This window comes from Cygnus olor, chromosome 13, assembly GCF_009769625.2.
Source record: "Cygnus olor isolate bCygOlo1 chromosome 13, bCygOlo1.pri.v2, whole genome shotgun sequence".
Classification (NCBI taxonomy): domain Eukaryota; kingdom Metazoa; phylum Chordata; class Aves; order Anseriformes; family Anatidae; genus Cygnus; species Cygnus olor.
The window spans coordinates 15,474,591-15,491,585 of record NC_049181.1 but is presented as its reverse complement, the minus strand read 5'-3'; the positions used below and the strand labels follow the sequence as shown (position 1 = coordinate 15,491,585).

Here is a 16,995-nt window from a genome sequence, read left to right as displayed (position 1 = left end):
CTAGGAGCCCCCCATGTGCTCCCCATCTCAGCTGGGACCCCCCATGTCCCCCATCTATACTTGGACCCCCCCAAGCATCCTCCCCCCAAAAAGCTGGGACCCCCCATGTCCCCCCCAACCATGCTGGGACCCCCCACGCCTCCCCCTATATAGGGTGGTGGGCAAGAAGGGGGTCAGTTGGTGCCAGCGCTGGCATGGGTGACACTGGCCAGGTGCCTGGAGGGGGACCCGAGCGCAGGGAGGTCCCGGGGGGGACAGCCTGGCTGGGTGGGGGTACCACATCCCTGCTCCGCACCTAAACCCCCCTCAGAGCCCCAGCGTTTGACACTCGGATTCTTTTTCCTGATTTGTTTTCCAATTGCATCCCCGCAGCCAGCAAGGGGGAGCCAGGCGATAACAGCTCCTGCTTAAACCCATTTTTTCTATTAAAAGGACCGAATCTCACAGAGTACCAGCAGGCCGGCTCGAAGGGGGCGATGCAGGCGTCAGCATCCAGCCATCCATCCCTGCCGGAGTTCCTGCTCTCTGTAGCAGTGAAAAAACAAGAGACCAAAACAAAAGGCCAGCCGCCTAGGAGCCCCTCCATCGTGCTATTTATTCCAGCACAAGCTAATTAAAGCAACAGGAAATCTGCTTTCCCACAACAAGCGGATGTTGCTTAAAAATGAAATAAAAGAATCCGCACAAATAAAAACTTCCCGGGCCAGGTGATCCCCCCATGGGTTCTGGGTAGCCCAACAGGCGGTGATGTGACTCCACTGCGAGCGCTGGCACGGTAGGATGGACACAGGACGAAAGGAAAAGGGCTGGAGTATTTCAAATACTTTATTTGGGAAAAAAAATGCCCACCAGTTAAAAACAGAGCTTGCAGTGGCCCCTCTTTTAAAAAACATTAGAACCAGTAGTGAGAATAAACTCTGTCATGTTAAAAAAGGGAAGAGAAAGGAGCAAGGAAGGCTCTGCTGGCACGGGAAAGCTGGGGCCGGAGGGCTCATGCTCCTGCCCACGGAGAGCCATGGTACGCAGCAGGCTTTTCTTTTTTTTAAAAAGAGAAACAAATCCACCACCGAACCAACAGTAGTTTCTTCCAAATCCCCTCTGCAGCCACAAATGTCAGCAGCTGCTCCCGTAAACGTGTCACCTCCCATGGGGAAATGCTCTTGTGGAAACCCGAGCCTTCCTACACGACGTGCTTCAGATTCCCTGCAAATAAAGATGCACAAAAGGGTGAGCCCGGCTTCAGCCCAGGGACAACGCGGAGCGCCCAGGGCCATCCGTCCCCCGCCCCGCTGCTGTTCTAACACCGGCACATCGCGACGTGCAACGAGAGTGAAAACGGCAGCCCCGGCTCCCAGGGGAATACCGGGTGAGAAAACACCTTCCTCTGCCTCTCGACAGGCCCCAGCGCCACACGCTGAGCCCCACGGGCTGATGGAGGATGTGGCAGCGTGGCACGAGCTGACTGCTGCTGCACAGGGGTTTTGCCCACAGGGGATCCCAAAATCCAGCCCCCGTAGCTTCCCACTCCGTTTTCATGCCTGACACCGGCTGGGAAGCACCCGGGTCCAGATCAACAGGTCTGGATTGCTGCTGTCTTCACCACCTGATTTCCATGCATTAAATAATTCAGTCAAGAGCTGGAGTGAAAAGGAGGAAAGGAAAAAAAAAAAAAAACAGGCATGGGGAGGGGGACGTTTTGGTCTCTATTACAACCCCTTGCTCCCTAGGCCTGACAGCTCTGGGGCCAGGTCTCCGATCCCACTCACTGCGTGGCTTTGGCACTGCTTTATTTTCTGTTCTTTGGGCTCATCAGGCACATCTGATCAGCACTGCCTGCCCTGGGTGGGTTTTGGGGGGGGGCAGGAGAATGCAGAAAGGGTGCCAGGGCATGCCACGCAGCCACAGCTCTCCCTGTCTCTGACACTGACGAAGGGGCAGGGAGGCAGGAGGGCATGAATTTCCAAAAACTTTGGTTCCAGAGAAGTTGTACCCCTTGCATCCGTCAGTTGATGCCTTCCTGCTGCTGTGACAGCCTGGCGAGATCTGACAGCAAGAGAGAGGGGTCCTAGTTCAGCTGTGATTGCCTCAGGAGCCCGTAAACCAAGAAAAGACACTGCTCATTTGCACGTTGCTTCCATCTGCTCAGAGCAGCAGAGCTCTCCTGGGATCAAAGGATGGGAACTCCACTCTGAGCACTGCCTCAGAGAAAAAACTTGCTGCCGGGCTGAGTGTGCCATGGATGTTTTTGCATTGCCAGGTAACTCCTGCAGTGAAAAACTCTTATTTTTCACCTAAAAGAAGCTTGGAGATCTTTCTCATTTCACCCTTGGGAACTGCAGCAAGCTCTGAGGGTTTATAAAACTGCTGATGGGCCCAGGTAGTGCCAGGTGGAGATGTGCTGCTTGCAGAGGTGGAGCAGACTGAGGAGCTTCATCTTGGAAAAGAAATGGTGGCAGTGACACAGGTCTGTGAAACCACAGATCGGCACTGGGAAGGCGAATAGGAGCCGGTTACTTGCTGTTTCTCAGTCTACAACAAGACAGCACTCAGGGAAAATACCCAACACCAAGTTTTATGCAAAAGCAAGTGCTTTTCCACATGCCAACCACGACACTCGCTGCTACGTTGTGTGTTGGCACCCAAAGTCTGAATAAACCTGCAAAACGAATGGAGGAATTAATGGAGGACAGGTTCCTTGTTGGATCCGTAACATGCAACCAGCAACAATGCCTAGCTTAGGAAGCCCCAAAACCACCGAACTCAAAAAGCTGGGAAGGACACCAGGAAAAGGCACCAGAAAACCAGCTGCCATACTTCTGTTAGAAACGCACATTTAAAGACTCATTTACTCTGTGTTCACAGATGCACCTCCTGAGCCTACCTTCCCGTGGTGAGCTACCCTTGCATCCAGTGATGTTTTTATTAAACACTAAAAAGTGTTTATTAAATTCTACCTCTGCCCAGCCAGAGGAAAGACAATGGCAACCTTTGCTAACTGGGACCCACAGCCCCATGCTGATGTGCTACTAACACTGAGAATCCAAAGTGAAGGAGCAGGAGACATGACACTGTATATGAAGGGCAACCACATAAATGGGGTTTAACTTTCCAGTCAGCACGGAAGGCTTCAGCGAGCCCAAAGTCCTCCCTAAAAAGACCCACAAGCCCGAAGCAGGAGTGTCAGCTTGGGCTGGACTACTCACCTTTGATCAAGTTGAGAATTTCTTGAATTCTCTGTGGCTCATTGCGGTCTGGTCTGCAGCTGGGCGTGATCTCCAGCACGTAGTCAGGACCATACTCCGTGAAGAACTGCAGGAAGAAGAGAGGAGAGTCACCAGAGGGGTCCCTGGATGGCTGAGGCTGGAGGAGGGCTCCCAGGGGTACCTGTCTGTAAAGAGGCAATACTTATCCTCTCCTTCCAAGGAGCACATTTAGCTTAACTACACAGAAAAGATGCTTCTGCCGTGCCTCTGCTTTCCTCTGGTTTGCAGCTGCATCTGATGGACTATCACGGTCCCAGAGGCATCAGCCTCATGCTCTGTCCTCCTTCCCTCCCTGTCCTCCTTCCTCCAGGCCTGTTTGAGTCTGTTAACGTGACCTTTCTCTGTTTTGTGAGCTTTCTGGGTTAACTAAATAAGGCTAACGAGACCTTATAATCCCTCAGTTGTCTCACTGAGCACGCCCAAGAAGACGGAGCATGACCACACACAAGCACCATGGATCAGGAAAGCCGTCCAAAGCAAACACGCTCCATCTGACTTTGGCCAGCAGACGTTCAGATGCTCCTTCAGCAGCACATCATGAAATAATCTGATGTAGGAGGAGGGAAGGGACAGATAACTGCATCAGCTGAAGGAAAACAAAAGTGATCCTTCAATGTTCTTGTCAAGACAGCTGGTTTCGGAAATTGTTGATATTGGTTCTGGTTCAAGAGCTAAAAACACAGAACAGCGCTGATGGGAAGATGCAAGAAAATATTTAAAACCAATAAAGGAAATCCTCTGAAAAACTGCAAGCAGCAGCCTGTGTATCTGGGCTTAAGGGTATTTGTTGACACAAACTGCTTAATACATTTCAAAACAGGATTACAAGCTTAAATGAAAAATAGCATCTGGAGCCACTAACGAGGCTAGAAACGAAGCTCTTGATCTCCTGCCAGAGGACAGGGGCTCACACCCTTCCGGGAGAGGCACAAGCATCACACCCGGCCTTCCTGGCTGCGAAGCAGACACAGGCAGGGCAGGCGACTTGTGCCTTGCTCCAGCGTGAGCGCTGTGTGGCTGCAGGGCATTGCACATGCAGGGGGAACACACGACAGCCCAAAATCTCACCTTCAGCTGCAAGCCAGTCCCAGCCCCCAGCAGGCTCTGTAGCAGATGACAACGGAATAAATCATGCACAAGGATCGCTCATCCGCATGCCTCTCAATTAGCACTCATCAGCACTGCGAAGCTGGTAGTTAGGAGCAGAGGCAGAGCTGTAACAGGGGGTTTGTTCCCATCACTGTGGAAGTGATGGACCCTGAGACATTTCTCATGACATGCCTCCATCTGTGCTCCATTTTCTCTCCCTCTTGAGAAGGAAAGTCTCCCAAGACCCGCAGCTGTATCCTCCTGGGACGGAGGGGTGGCAGAGCAAACCTGTGCTCCCAACTGAGGGCAAAGTACAAGTTTCCACCGTGTTTTTGGGGAAAAGTCGTGTTCATTTGGCCGCTGCTGATTGAATGGAGGCGTACACCAACCTAAGGGCCGTGCCTGGAGGTACTTCACCTTGTGCTGTTCAAACGCGACCTCACTGCTCCTGTTCGGTAGCTGAGCGGCCTCATCCTTGGGGCTGTGCACCCCACTGAGTTGCTTGGCTGCTTTCTCCGTGTCACAGGAGAGATGCAGATTCCCTGAAGGCAGGCTGCTGCTCCGTGCTTAATGAGGTGAATGCCACCATCGTCCGGCTGGTTTTAGATCCAGAACTGTTCAATTCACGTATCAAAGCTATTCCTTATTACCAAGATTACTTTATTACCTTTGACGAAGGACGTGGCCACAGGCTCTAAACAATCAGACAACCCATCATGTGCCTGCGTCTCCACGTATTCTTTCTGAACCCAAAGCAGATCAGAGAGGATTTCTAAATTGCTCCTGACTCAGCTCCACCCAACTCCATTTTCCCAGGACCTTTCTGGCTGTGCTGAGCCACTTCACCTGGCACTCAGGAAGCGCTGCAGTTACGCTCCTGATCCGCACCGGCAGCCTTGGGGCTAACATCATCACCCAGATAGGATTCTTAGCAAATCTTCTCTGAGATGCAGAGTCGAGATGCACTTGTGCATGGCAGGGACTTGGTTTAATCACAAAAATTCTCCTCCAGGTGGGACCAGTGACACTAGGTGACTGCTTCATTCAAGGCAGCCCACATTTTCCCCGGCTCCAGCTCATTCCTCTTCAGGTGCCGCACCACAGCTCCACGAGACAGACTGGGCTGATCCCCAGGAGCGTGTTTCTCCAGGAGGGTGCATCCTGAGCAGCTCATCTTGTCTCCGGAAACAAAAATCACAAGCACCATTACGCTGCAAGGGGAACCCAACTTGGCTGGCCAGCAGCGGCGCCAGAAGTCGCAGCCAGCTCAGCTCTGCAGCCCAAGCGTCGGCTGTCCCAGAAGAGGATAAATATTCCTTTGAGAAGGAGCAGCCAGAGCACACAGGAGCCCATTGTGCACCTTGTGACATATTGCACGCAACTCATTCCTGAGTTTTAAAACCTGTTTCTGGTTAAAGGATCGTATCTAAGCAGGACAACCCTCAAAAAGCGTCTCGTATCTGCAAGCACCAATGTCCATGACGACATATTTTCAGTTTAAACCCACACATACGCTTTAGTTCCTCATGCACACTGGTCTGTGAGATCCTCAGACAAATCAAAATGTAATTCTCCTCCGTAGTCACTGCAGACTAAAATATAGAGCCTTGAGAAAGGTCTGGCTCCTTCCTGGCACATCCTAAAGAACTCTTTGAGCAAGCAGGTGACTCCACCTCCCCACCCCCTGTGTAATTACCTGAGGGTTGACTTTATTGGCTTCTCAGATCCCTTCCAAAAAGATGTGGACAGCCCTAGGTTTTGGGAACAAGCACCCACTGTGCTGCTAGGACAGTGTGTTATTGTTGCAGGAGCCTCTCTCAACAAAACAGCATTGAGCGGCCAGGGTGCCGCTTGCATTGGGTGGACTGACTCTGCTCTTGGGCAAGGAGGAGGGAGGGTTTGGCAAACCTTACCTCGTGATCGGGGATCTCCGAGGACAGCGTTCTCCCAAGGATAACCCCAGTCAAGTACGTCCAGCAGCGGGCCGTGTTGGCAAGGTTGTAGCCTCCTGTCTCCAGCAAGAATTGCGATTTTGGAAGGAGAAAAGATGAGGGAAAAGGGAAAAAGCGGATTTTACTAGCAGGAACAAGCCACGGAAGCTCCTCCAGCCACGTCTGCAGACCCAGCACAAGCCCATCTCTCTCTTCACAACAAGGAGGGGTTTTCATGGGTAACAGGGACAGAAGCGCAAGGGCAGCAGCAGAGACAAGGAACTACTGCTTTTAAACGCCAGCCTTGGGCCCATAAAGCATGCTCCACATGTCCGGCCATTTGCTGGCGAGCTCTTCAGCACTGTCATGCTTGAGAGGACAAATACAAAGCTAATTAGCACAACGAGTGACTGCTTTACAAGTAAATGACGCTTCACAGGCAGTATGGCAGTGGTCATGTCCATCGTTACTGTGCATGACCTCACAAGGAAAAACCCTGGCTGAATGCAATCCTACAAGACTCTAAAAAAATTTTCCAGCAGACTGAAATAATGAGAGAAAAGCACTTTGAAATGAGAGGAAGACTGTATTTTTCAATGTTTCCTTCCCCTTGTTTTTTTGCCAAGTATCATTTCCCCTCTCTTCCCCCAGTTTCCACTCCAAACGCTTCCGCAAGCTGTGGTGCTGGGACACTCCTCCAGTATTTCCACCATGGTGACAAAAGGTTTTCCTCTTATTTTTTTGAGGAGAGTTTTGGGGGTTCTTTTTGCCTGAAGGGTGCCTTCACCAGCATGCCCACAGACATGTCACAGCAGGACTGAATTCTTATCAGCTTTCTAAAATGAACTGCACCAGGCACATCAATTTTTAGGCTTATATATATGGTATATACCTGATCTCCTCCATCTCAAAAAGGACAGCTGAGCTGATAAGGCTCCAAGCACAGGGCTGGGGTGCTCTCCCCAGCACAGGGTGTCTCTTGTTATCTGAAACGCTTCCTGTTGCAGGAAGCCTGTCCTGTGCTCTCCCCTCTGGACCACCAGCTGGTTACGCAGCACAGCAGAGCTCAGGCAACCTTCGTTTTGCTGGGTGTGAGCCCTGCCGCACTGTGCAGCAGCCAGTCCTTTCCTCAGCCCCTGCCCGAATCCAAACGAGACCGTTCATTGCTAGGTGCCCGCAGCGAGTTTGGGAACACAGCGCTCACTTTTAATGAGAAGGGCCACAGGGCTGCTCAGCAGAGCTGGGAATCGGAGGTAGCACTGAGGAGCCACAGTCAGCGTTCATCGAAGCTAACGGCCTCTGCTCGCCCCTGGAGGAGCCAGGCAACTTTAACTCAAGGTCTGAGAGTCAGGACTGAGCCTTCCACTTGCCAGCATCAAGGATTTCACGCCTGACGCTCCCCAGCTGTTGAGCCCAGGGGTTTGCTCTCCAGGAGGACAAACCTGCTCCCTCGTGAGCGGCGCGACGTGCACGTACTCACCTCCTCCCAGGATGAGAGTCGCCAGCTGCCACTGCAGGATGTACTTCAGGCACTTGCCCACTCCCTCGGGGGTCATGTTGAAGGAGCACATGGGGTCACCAGCGATGGTGTCAGCTCCCAGCTGCAGCACCACCGCCTCCGGGTTGAAGGCAGCGTACACCTCCTTCAGCACGCTGCGGGGAGAAGGGGGGGGGTTCTGTAAGCACGGCCCGGCGTGGGCATCAAACCAGGCGTTTTACATCAGCTGCCCTGAGGAAAGGGCAGGAATCCAACCCCAGGGGCCTTCCTTCCCTCCAGCCACAGGGAAGAGCAGGGTCAGGTCTCTGCCACCTCTCGCAAGGACAGGAGGAATGGAGTGATCAAACACAAATGCCATAATTTATCGCAAGGCGAGTTCAAAGTGCATGAGCTCCAAGACTCCAAGAATCACAGAATGGCTCAGGTTGGAAGGGACCTTAAAGCTCACCCAGTTCCAACCCTCTGCCATGGGCAGGGATGCCACCCCCTAGATCAGGTTGCCCAAGGCCTCGTCCAGCCTGGCCTTGAACACCTCCAGGGATGGGGCATCCACAGCGTCTTTGGGCAGCCTGTTCAGTGCCTCACCGCCCTGAGTGAAGAATTTCCTCCTGACCTCTAATCTAAATTTCCCCTCTTCTAGTTTAAAGCCACTCCCCCTCGCCTTGTCATTGCCTGCCTGCGCAAAAAGTTGCTCTCCATCTTTTTTGTAAGCCCCCCAGTCCGTCCTCCTGGCTGGGATTGCCCCAACGCAGGTGCAGCACCTTGCACTTGGACTTGTTGAACCTCGCGCGGTTCACATGGGCCCACTTCCCAAGGGCAAGCTTCCTCCCTGTGCACTTATGTCATCGTGCTGCAGCGGGTCGGCCTCCACTGGGAGCGAGGAGGCAGCTGTCCTCGGCACCGAAGGAGGCAAGCTGGCTTCGCCCAGCATCTCCCTGGCTTCTTGCTCTGGGAATGCCTGCACTGGCAGCATATCGGCAAGCTGAGGGCTGTCAAGGAGCAGGGCTCCTCTCGCCAGCAGGGGAGGCAGGAGAAGAATGCAAGGAAATGCTCTGGGCAGGGCGTTGTCAGTCTGCAGAAACCCCTGTCAGGAGGAGGCGCGGCTCCGGGAGGCATGGTCAGCCACCCTACCTGCTGACCAGGACAGGACTCTTCCTCTTTGCCCATGAAACCTCAAAACCTCTTGGTAGATCTTTTATTTATACGTAGCTTGGAACCTATGGCAGCTTTTGATGTCCTTCAACTTGGAACACACGCAATGGGCTAATCCTGACTGGGCTCCTAACTCCTCTTCAGCTCCTAAAGCTGTGCTGCTTTTTGGAAACGTAGCCCCCGGCAAGACGAGGCACAAGCACCCACAAGCCAGTAGGAGGCACAGCCACAGCGTGACCACCCAAAGGGGCTCCAGACCTTGAGTGGTTTCAGCCCTCAGCTGTTACAGCTGAGAAACAGATGTGCTAACATGTCCTGCAGCCCTCCACTCAGGTTCTCCGCCCCTAAAAATGAACAAGCCCAGCAGTCCGCTTTCAACGTGGATAATAGCTCATGAGGTTTGTCACAAATCAAGTGAGAGAAGGGCCTGTGGGGAGGCAGACATTCAGCCTTTCGTTTTTTTCCATCACAGACAAAAGGTGCTTTGAAAATACTCTTAGTTCAGTCCCAAGCACATACCTGATGGATGGCCAGGGTTCAGAGCATTTATTTGAAGACAAAGCACGTAGCCCTAAGTCCACAGCTAAAAAGTACTTTTCCCTTCTCATATTCTCCTTAAACACACCAGGCTGACCTGTGCCCAGGAGACCCTCCCACCTACACCTTTGTTCATTCAGTTTGCCCAAAGATTTGAACAAAACCTCTGAGACCTCTTAAGATCTGTGTTTGTTGTAATCAAAAACAGTAACAGGGGAAGGGGCAAGCCTTAACCAAGGAAGAACAGTAATTAAAAATAGTAAATAAGCAAAATCTGTGCAGTCTGTTTGCTAAAATCCCATCCAAGCAAGCCACATCAGAGCAAGAGGACTTACGTTTCACAGATCTGGTAATATTTCTCATCCTGAATGCCATCTTGAATAGGCACGTTCACGCTGTAATAGCGACCCTTCCCCAAGCCGACATCTGTCACATCGCCTGTGCCTGAAAAACAGAAACACCCAGGGGTTAACGAAGAGGAAAAGAGGCTCAGCAGCAAGAGAAATGTGTGGCATGTCTCAGGTGAGCGCAAAGTGCCAGGCATGTCCATGGAGAAGCTCCCTTACCACCACTAACACGGGAGGGTTTTGATGGACCTGGTTCTAGCTGTCTGCCCTACCCTGTAATTAAGCTTCCAAGGGCAGCCCAGCAGTGGCTCTGCCCAGAGCTTGGCTACAAACAGAAAGGGGGAGATGTGTCAAATGCATAGTTTCCCCCTCTTTCCTTCTTCTGGGTCAAAAGGGGGGAACACTTAGTGAGACACCTCTGCTGGTGAGGACGCGACGTGCCTTTGCAGGGACCTCATCAATGATGTGCGAGCCAAATCAGTACAAACCTCACAAGTTCAACTTGCCTGGGAAAAATCCTGGCGAAAACTTGTGCAGAGAAACAGTCATAACTTTTGAGGTGAAGCTAAAGGCATCTTCAACCCCTGTCAGAAGAGGGAAAAGAAAAAAGCTTTCAAGCATCATTTGCGTAAGCAACAGCGTCTAAACGCACAACCGATAAACGTGGGCCAGTGAGCAGAGCAGGAGCGAACGAACCAGAAAACCAGACGTGGCTTGATAAACCCATCCTTCATCAACAGAGATACGAATTCAAATGCAGCAGTGTTCACAACTGAAATGAATTCGGCTGGTCTCATGCTGATTGAAACTGAATGGGTCAGTGCCCCGAGTGCAGGGCTGGGGAGGGAGCCTAGCAAGGACGCCTTGGCGTGGCTCTGACTAGAACCAGAGCTACTGGGCTCTCTCGCTTTTTCCCCAGCACTGCTGCAATTCCACACGCTGCTTCTTTTCCTTAAATATGTATTAAAATAGTGGGGGTGTGCAGGGAAAAAGTAGTTACGGGAAACTTAACAGAAACCAAATGGTGGGGCAGGGGTGGAACACAGCAAAACGAAACACACCATGAAAGTCAGGAGAGCAGGAAATGCTAAGTGGTGTTGCAATAACGTCCCTGAAGCAGAGAGCAGTCTCAGCAAGGCCCTCTCCGACTTGAGCTTTATAATGCCAATCCTTTTAAAAGCATCGTTTACTGCTGACTGCTTCTGCTTTGCTCTGGTGACATCAAAGAATCAAACACCGCGACCTCTGCGGGGACAGGCACACAAACCTGGGGAAGTCCTCGCCAGAGAGCCCCTGGCAGAGGGGATAACTGCAGTGGGAACTGACCGTTCATGCAGTTTGTTGCTTTAGGCACGAGAGTGCTGCCCAGAGCCTCACAGGAGGGCAACACACTCGAATAACACCAAAATAATGAGCAGCACGGGGCAAACCCACAAAGCAGGACAAGGCAGAACTGGATCGAGGGAATTCACACTGGAAGGGGATACAGCCACAGCTGCTACAGCAGGGAAAGCCTTACTGCCCCATTCCTTCCCTCAAGTCTGCAGCTTGTGGTGGGCCTTACCATCCCCGTGATGCAAATCCAAGTCAATGTAAAGGACTCGGTCAAATTTCTGGCGCAGCCGCAGGATCCCCAAGACAGCGTCGTTCAGGTAACAAAAGCCTGAAGCTTCATCTCTGTGAAAAAAACCAGCCGTGAGATTGAACAGTGCCAGTGCAATCGCCACTGATCTCGGCTTTGCCACCTGCACTTTGCAAGCCTCCACCTTGCAGGGGCGGAGAGAAGGAAGAGGAGCCCGGCCAAGGGCCAGCAGCGATCAAGAGGTGGGTCAGGAGCAGCCCAAAGCGCGGCTGGGAAGCACAGAGAGCACAGCACGATGGCTCCCGCTGATCGCTGCTCACACCTGGGCTTGCCAGCAGCAGGCCCTGCTGAGGGGAGGCTCTGACCCACGGGGCCCTTGGCAGGAGCTCTGCCCATTTTGCTGTTGTGCAAATAAAACGTTAGCGAAGGTGTTTTAAAGAAATTCAGGGTCACTTAAGTCGAAACCACTCTCCACTGTTCCCTCCTCTTCCTCTGCAGCAAGAAGACAGCAGCTAAACAGAGGACAGACGTGTTGTGGAGACAGTTGTCCCTGATTGACTTGCTCCAAAGTCGAGTCCTTTGTCACCACTTGGCACCAGCCCATTTACCTGGTTTGGGTACGCAACGAAAGGATGTCAGCTCCCTGCAGCTTTGCAAGCTGCCACCAAGCCCTGTGTGCACTCTTAGGTCAGCCCTGGGTAAACCAAAGCTTTTTACTCTGCAACAGAAGGGCCCAGATCCCTCTTCCCTGGGCTCAAACGGCTCCACGACCTCAGGCGTGCCCCTTAGGAAGCAGCACTGCTCCACTCCCTGCTCGGGCAGTGGCTGCCCAGCCTCAGAGCCACCAGCAGCCCGTGTTTTGACAAAAGAACACGCCATTTTGCATGCATGCAAACCAGGACCAGCTCTGGGGCTTGAATGAGAAAGACCATACACGAAAATACTCATCCTCCAGCAGCAGAGAGGCATCTCGCAAATAAACACTGAAGAGAGGACAGCGGATGTTTACTCTTTCTCCAAACAGCAGAGCAGCTCGCTGCTGTCCCACGCCAGCCTGCAGCGAGCTAACGGCACAGCTCCAGTGCCCACCTGCTGGACGAGCTCTCTCCCTTTCCATCTCTCGCACAGGAAGGTCACAGCTTGGGCAATTATTCGCTCGTTGCTCTCAAATTGCTGGGAGTAAACGCAGCGTGGACACAATTCCAGCTTGGCAGGACTTCGGCGAGCTCCCAGGCTGCTGGTTCCTTCCGAGAGGAACCAGGAGGAACCAAACCCTGCGGCCTGAGGAAGGAATGCAGTGCACACCGAAAGAAAAAGAGGAAACAACGTCCCTCCGCAGAGTCACCCAGCCAACCGGAGCTGGAACACCAGGAAGAAGGGAGAAACCCATGGCAACTGGAGCCAGAAACTTGAAGCAACGCAAGAATCAAACTTCACAAGTTCAGAGCTCACAAGTAACTCTGAGGAACTTCCCCTGCTGCTCCCCAGGCGACAGGCTGGGCAACCAGGGCGGGCAGACCTTTTTGAATATGACTTCCTTTACTAAATTCTTCCTCTTCCAAGAGCAGGCTGAGCTCTCCCTTTCCAACACACGCCAAGCCCTGAGAGCGAGCACGAAGACAGCAAGCTCCAGGTGGAGCATGGAGCGGTTTAAGGCTGTAACTGGAACCTGAAATAACCCAGGCAAATTCCTTCCCCTCCACCACCCCAAAATATTTTTAGTTTTAGAACAGGCAGATCTCTGTACTTCTGCCTTCCCCACTCTCCTCCCTCCCCACGACTGTTCAGGCTGCTCTCCTGATGCACGCCTGACTAGCAAGACCCCTACCATGACTTGTAGAGACAAGGGCTACGCTTTCACAGAAACGTTATTTCCTCCGTTAAACAGGGGTAAGGGGAAGAAACCTGGAATCATTCCCAGTGAATGTCACAGCTCCATGCCTGCAGCTCTGCCCTTCAGCACCATTCACTCTCACCAAGTAGCGAGAAGCAAGCGTACAGCGAAGCTAGCAGCTGGCAGGATGCAGCTACACAAAGGGGAACCCAACACTTGGTGACACCACAGGCAGGGCTCGATGCCACAAAGTGCCACGAGTGCAACTATTTCATACAGGCTCCAGAAGTGATTTCAACAAACCAGCAGAAAACTAACCGCTCAGCCCAGTGGCAGCAGCAAGGCGAAAACTTCTTTGCTGTTACAGGTGTTTTCTAAACTAAGCCATCAAAATAAAAGAAGGCAGAAGAATTTTAGAAAACCATCCACGTCACAAAGAGCCAGAGCACTCAGCTCAGCCAAGCCAAACCCCTTCCTGTCCCAGGAAGCAGCAGCTGAACCAGGCCAGCGCAGCGCCAACCAAGAGAAGGGCCACGGTCAGACCTCGCCATTGCGTGACTGTGCACGCCACCGTTACAACTGTAGGAGCTCCTCTGTCAGAAAAAGAAAACACACTGCTGCAAGAAAGGAAAGCTGTGCACTTGTGTAGGAGTTAGGGTTAGAGATGCGGGTTATGCAAGCTTCTGGGACTCTCCTCGTCTGCATTTGCTGATGTGATGTTTTGGAAGATGGGAGATTGAAGTTAAAACAACACATTTAGCCTCGGGAAACAAGGAAGCCACAGAAATAAATTGTTCTAGCACTACAAAAATCACAGGACTCGGGGACAACATTGATGCTTCCTCTCCTGCTGTTCTGGAGGGCCGCTACTGACACCACAGCTCAGAGCCAGCAGAGCAAAACAAAAACCAGAGCTTGGGCCTGCGCTGTTTCACTCCTCTAATTAATAAGCCAAGACAGCCACACCAAGCAACGTGGACAATGTCTTGCCACACCAATCATTTGCCTCTCCACAGCCCTGCTCTGTGGACCACAACGTGCTGTGCAAAATTAATTCTCGCTTGACTCCCAGGGGAGAGGAAACCATCTCTGGCGGCGGGTTCAAGCCCCAGAGCCACGCTGCAGCCTCTGCCCTGCGCCCCGCTTCCTTCCCACCTGCCTCCTCTCAGCCCCCTGCCAGCACAGCCACCGCCGGGTGGCCTCCCCCGAGGGCTCCCGGGGAAGCTGGGGGCGAGGAGGCTGGGGTCAGACACCAGGTGAGAAAACGCAAGGGAAGAGAGATTGTTTTCTTACTTCTTCGCGTGATGCCACCCTCCAGGCCAGTTAATCGCTACCTTGCACTTGCCGTCCAGCAGGCACTGGGCTGCGGTGATGGTGGCTCCCCCCACGGCTGCCGCATAGTCAAAGATCCCCTCGGTAGCCGGACAGTCGTAACCTGCGGGTGAGAGCCAGCGTCGGACGTTTCCTCTGCGGAAAGCACGCCCTGAGCTATCGCTCCTCAAGTGCAACCCTAACTTTCCGTTAAAAGAGAAAGAAACAAACCAAAGCACAACACCCGCTCAACGGATATCACAGCTGGACTTGCACAGAAGATTTAGGGGGTATAAGTAGGAAAAAAAAATAAAAAATCTTCCTTGCACTTGGATCATTCACAGAAGGGTCTTAAGTGCAGGCAGAGCAGCTTCAGAGACACAAAGGGCAGGTGCAGGGCAGACTCATGAGGTCTGCTCAGAATTTGCACCGCTGCCTCAATGCTGGGTCACTCCACAGGTTCCTCGGACAGAGGAGTACCCACAGCTACGTTGCTGGCTCAAGGTTTTTAAAGTCCAGCAGGCAAGAGCTCACTGCTTAAGACGTAAGTCGAGCCAGCGTGCAAACTGCAAATCTGGTTCCCGGCTGCAGCTTCAGGCTGTTGTTCACACGTGCCCTCCACCACAGCAGGCTGTGGCAGCCCTTCCTTAGCTCTCAACCAAGAGCACCATGCCAGGGCCTCCCACCCCCCTCAAGATCCCCAAAGGAGCACGAAAAGCTGGTAGCTGGGGACAGATGGAGCAGCAGCATGGGGCTGACAGTACCCTCTGCTGGCAACACGGGAAGCATCAGCCTGACCAGCACCGTGCCAAAGCTACAGCAAGCCACTGGAGCTCAGCTTCACCTAGGCACCAGCAAAGAGCACCTCGCACCTGATACCTGGTCACCCTCCCACAGAAAGCTCGTGTCCTTACCCAATCCATACTCCACGGACTCCGGATGGTCGTCATCCCCCTCCTCGCTGACCTTCTGCAGGTGCTGCAGGTAAGCGTCCGTGTGGAAGCTCGCCATCTCCTCCATGGTAGCCACCTTCGGCTTGACTATCCTAGCAGGGAGTGGAGAGGGAGCAAGTCAAGACGCCGCTACAACGCCCAGCTGTAACCTTCTCAGACAGTTCGGCACTTGCTGTTGAAAAATAACACACAAAATCCCTCCTCCTCCTCTCACACTGTCACCTTGAGAGAGAAAGCCACCCCGCTGAGCCGGAGCACGCCTCTCCCCAAGCTTGGCGCTGCCTGCTGCGCCCACCCCAATGAGGACCAGCCGCAGGTGCTGCCTGCATTAACCTTTCCACATCACTTTGAGATTTTTTTTTTCTCCATTATTTTTGTTATTGCAGCTTGAGCAACTCCTGGCAGGTCTAGTTGCGGTTGCTGTGGCAGGACAGCAGTCTGCTGGAGCAGGAGCTGAGCAGCGGTTCCTACACACTCTGCACTCTGCCTGCAATCAAAGCGGGGACCAACCCTGTCTTCAGCAACCCGCGTGCATCTTCCCCAGGTTTGGGTGCTTTCCCATCTGCACAATTAAAACTGAGGATGTGCCGAAGCCCTCTGCAAACAGGCAATGCGGTGCAGGTTGTGGCTAGTGGAAGATCGCTCCAGGCTCGCCCACAGGCCGGCCATTTCTATCCCCACACCCTTCGAGTTCACCTCCACGACAGTTTGTGCAGCACCCTAACAAAACAGCCACAGTTAAACCAATAAAAAGATCTGTAAACAGACCAAAGAAACAAAAAGAAAGTCCTGCAGGGACTTCCTGGCCCCGCTAAACAGGAGTGTGATGACATCCTGAGATGCTGTGCAAGAGGAGCCTCTCCTTTCCCTTCATACCCAACCCGAAGGACCCAGAGGAAGGCGGAGGGCTTCTCGCTGCTCTGCCCCAGGCCCCTCATCCCGACTGCTCCCCGAAAAGCACCAAGGCCCAACACAGAGCCCCCCGACGGCAGCCCGGCACCGCCAGCTGCGTGTGGCACCACCGCCGTGTCCCGCCAGCCGTGGGGCTCCCCGCAGGCCCCAGACACGCTCGACGCGCCCCGTGCCCGCAGCACGGCGACACTCACGTCATGTGCTCCAGCAGCGAGTACGCCTCGATCAGCGAGTGCACCATGCTGGCCTGCAAAACGAGGGTGGGGGGGGAAAAAAGGGGGAAAAAAAAGGAGGGCGAGGGTGAGCGCGAGGCCGGCGGGCAGCCCGAGGCCCCCGTCCCGCCCCGTCCCGGCGCTGACCCGGCGGGGCGCCTTGCAGAGCGCGTCGCAGCGGGCCATGTACTCGGGGCTGTACACGTAGGCCACCGGCGGCACGGCCGCCATCAGCGCCGCCACCACGGCCTCGCGCGGGGTGACGGGAGCCGTCGTGCGCGTCCTGAGGCAGGCTGGGAGCTGTAGTCTTCTGCCCTGGGACGGCAAACATGGCTGCTTCCCCCCCCCCCCCCCCAGTTATCCACCCCCCCGAG

General features: G+C 53.5%; 1 protein-coding gene across 4 annotated transcripts; it reads right to left on the bottom strand.

Annotated features, from left to right (window-relative positions):
* Nucleotides 1–807: 807 nt before the first annotated feature.
* HDAC8 (histone deacetylase 8) lies at nt 808–16,920 on the bottom strand. Of its 4 annotated transcripts, none has more exons than XR_005823931.1 (11): nt 16,769–16,919; nt 16,604–16,656; nt 15,459–15,589; nt 14,527–14,668; nt 11,382–11,494; nt 10,324–10,401; nt 9,806–9,914; nt 7,764–7,936; nt 6,266–6,364; nt 3,204–3,309; nt 808–1,203 (listed from the first exon to the last, which is right to left on the bottom strand). XR_005823931.1 is itself a non-coding variant. In XM_040572114.1 (11 exons), exons 1-11 carry the CDS (start codon nt 16,850–16,852, stop codon nt 1,181–1,183), a joined length of 1,098 nt encoding a protein of 365 aa, XP_040428048.1. In that variant the 5' UTR covers nt 16,853–16,920; the 3' UTR covers nt 808–1,180. The 4 variants fall into 4 exon arrangements, 3 of the variants coding, with proteins under 3 accessions (XP_040428048.1, XP_040428047.1, XP_040428049.1); XM_040572114.1 differs by having other exon boundaries at nt 6,266–6,360; nt 14,568–14,700; nt 16,769–16,920; XM_040572113.1 differs by having other exon boundaries at nt 6,266–6,360.
* Between the last annotated feature and the right edge of the window lie 75 nt (nt 16,921–16,995).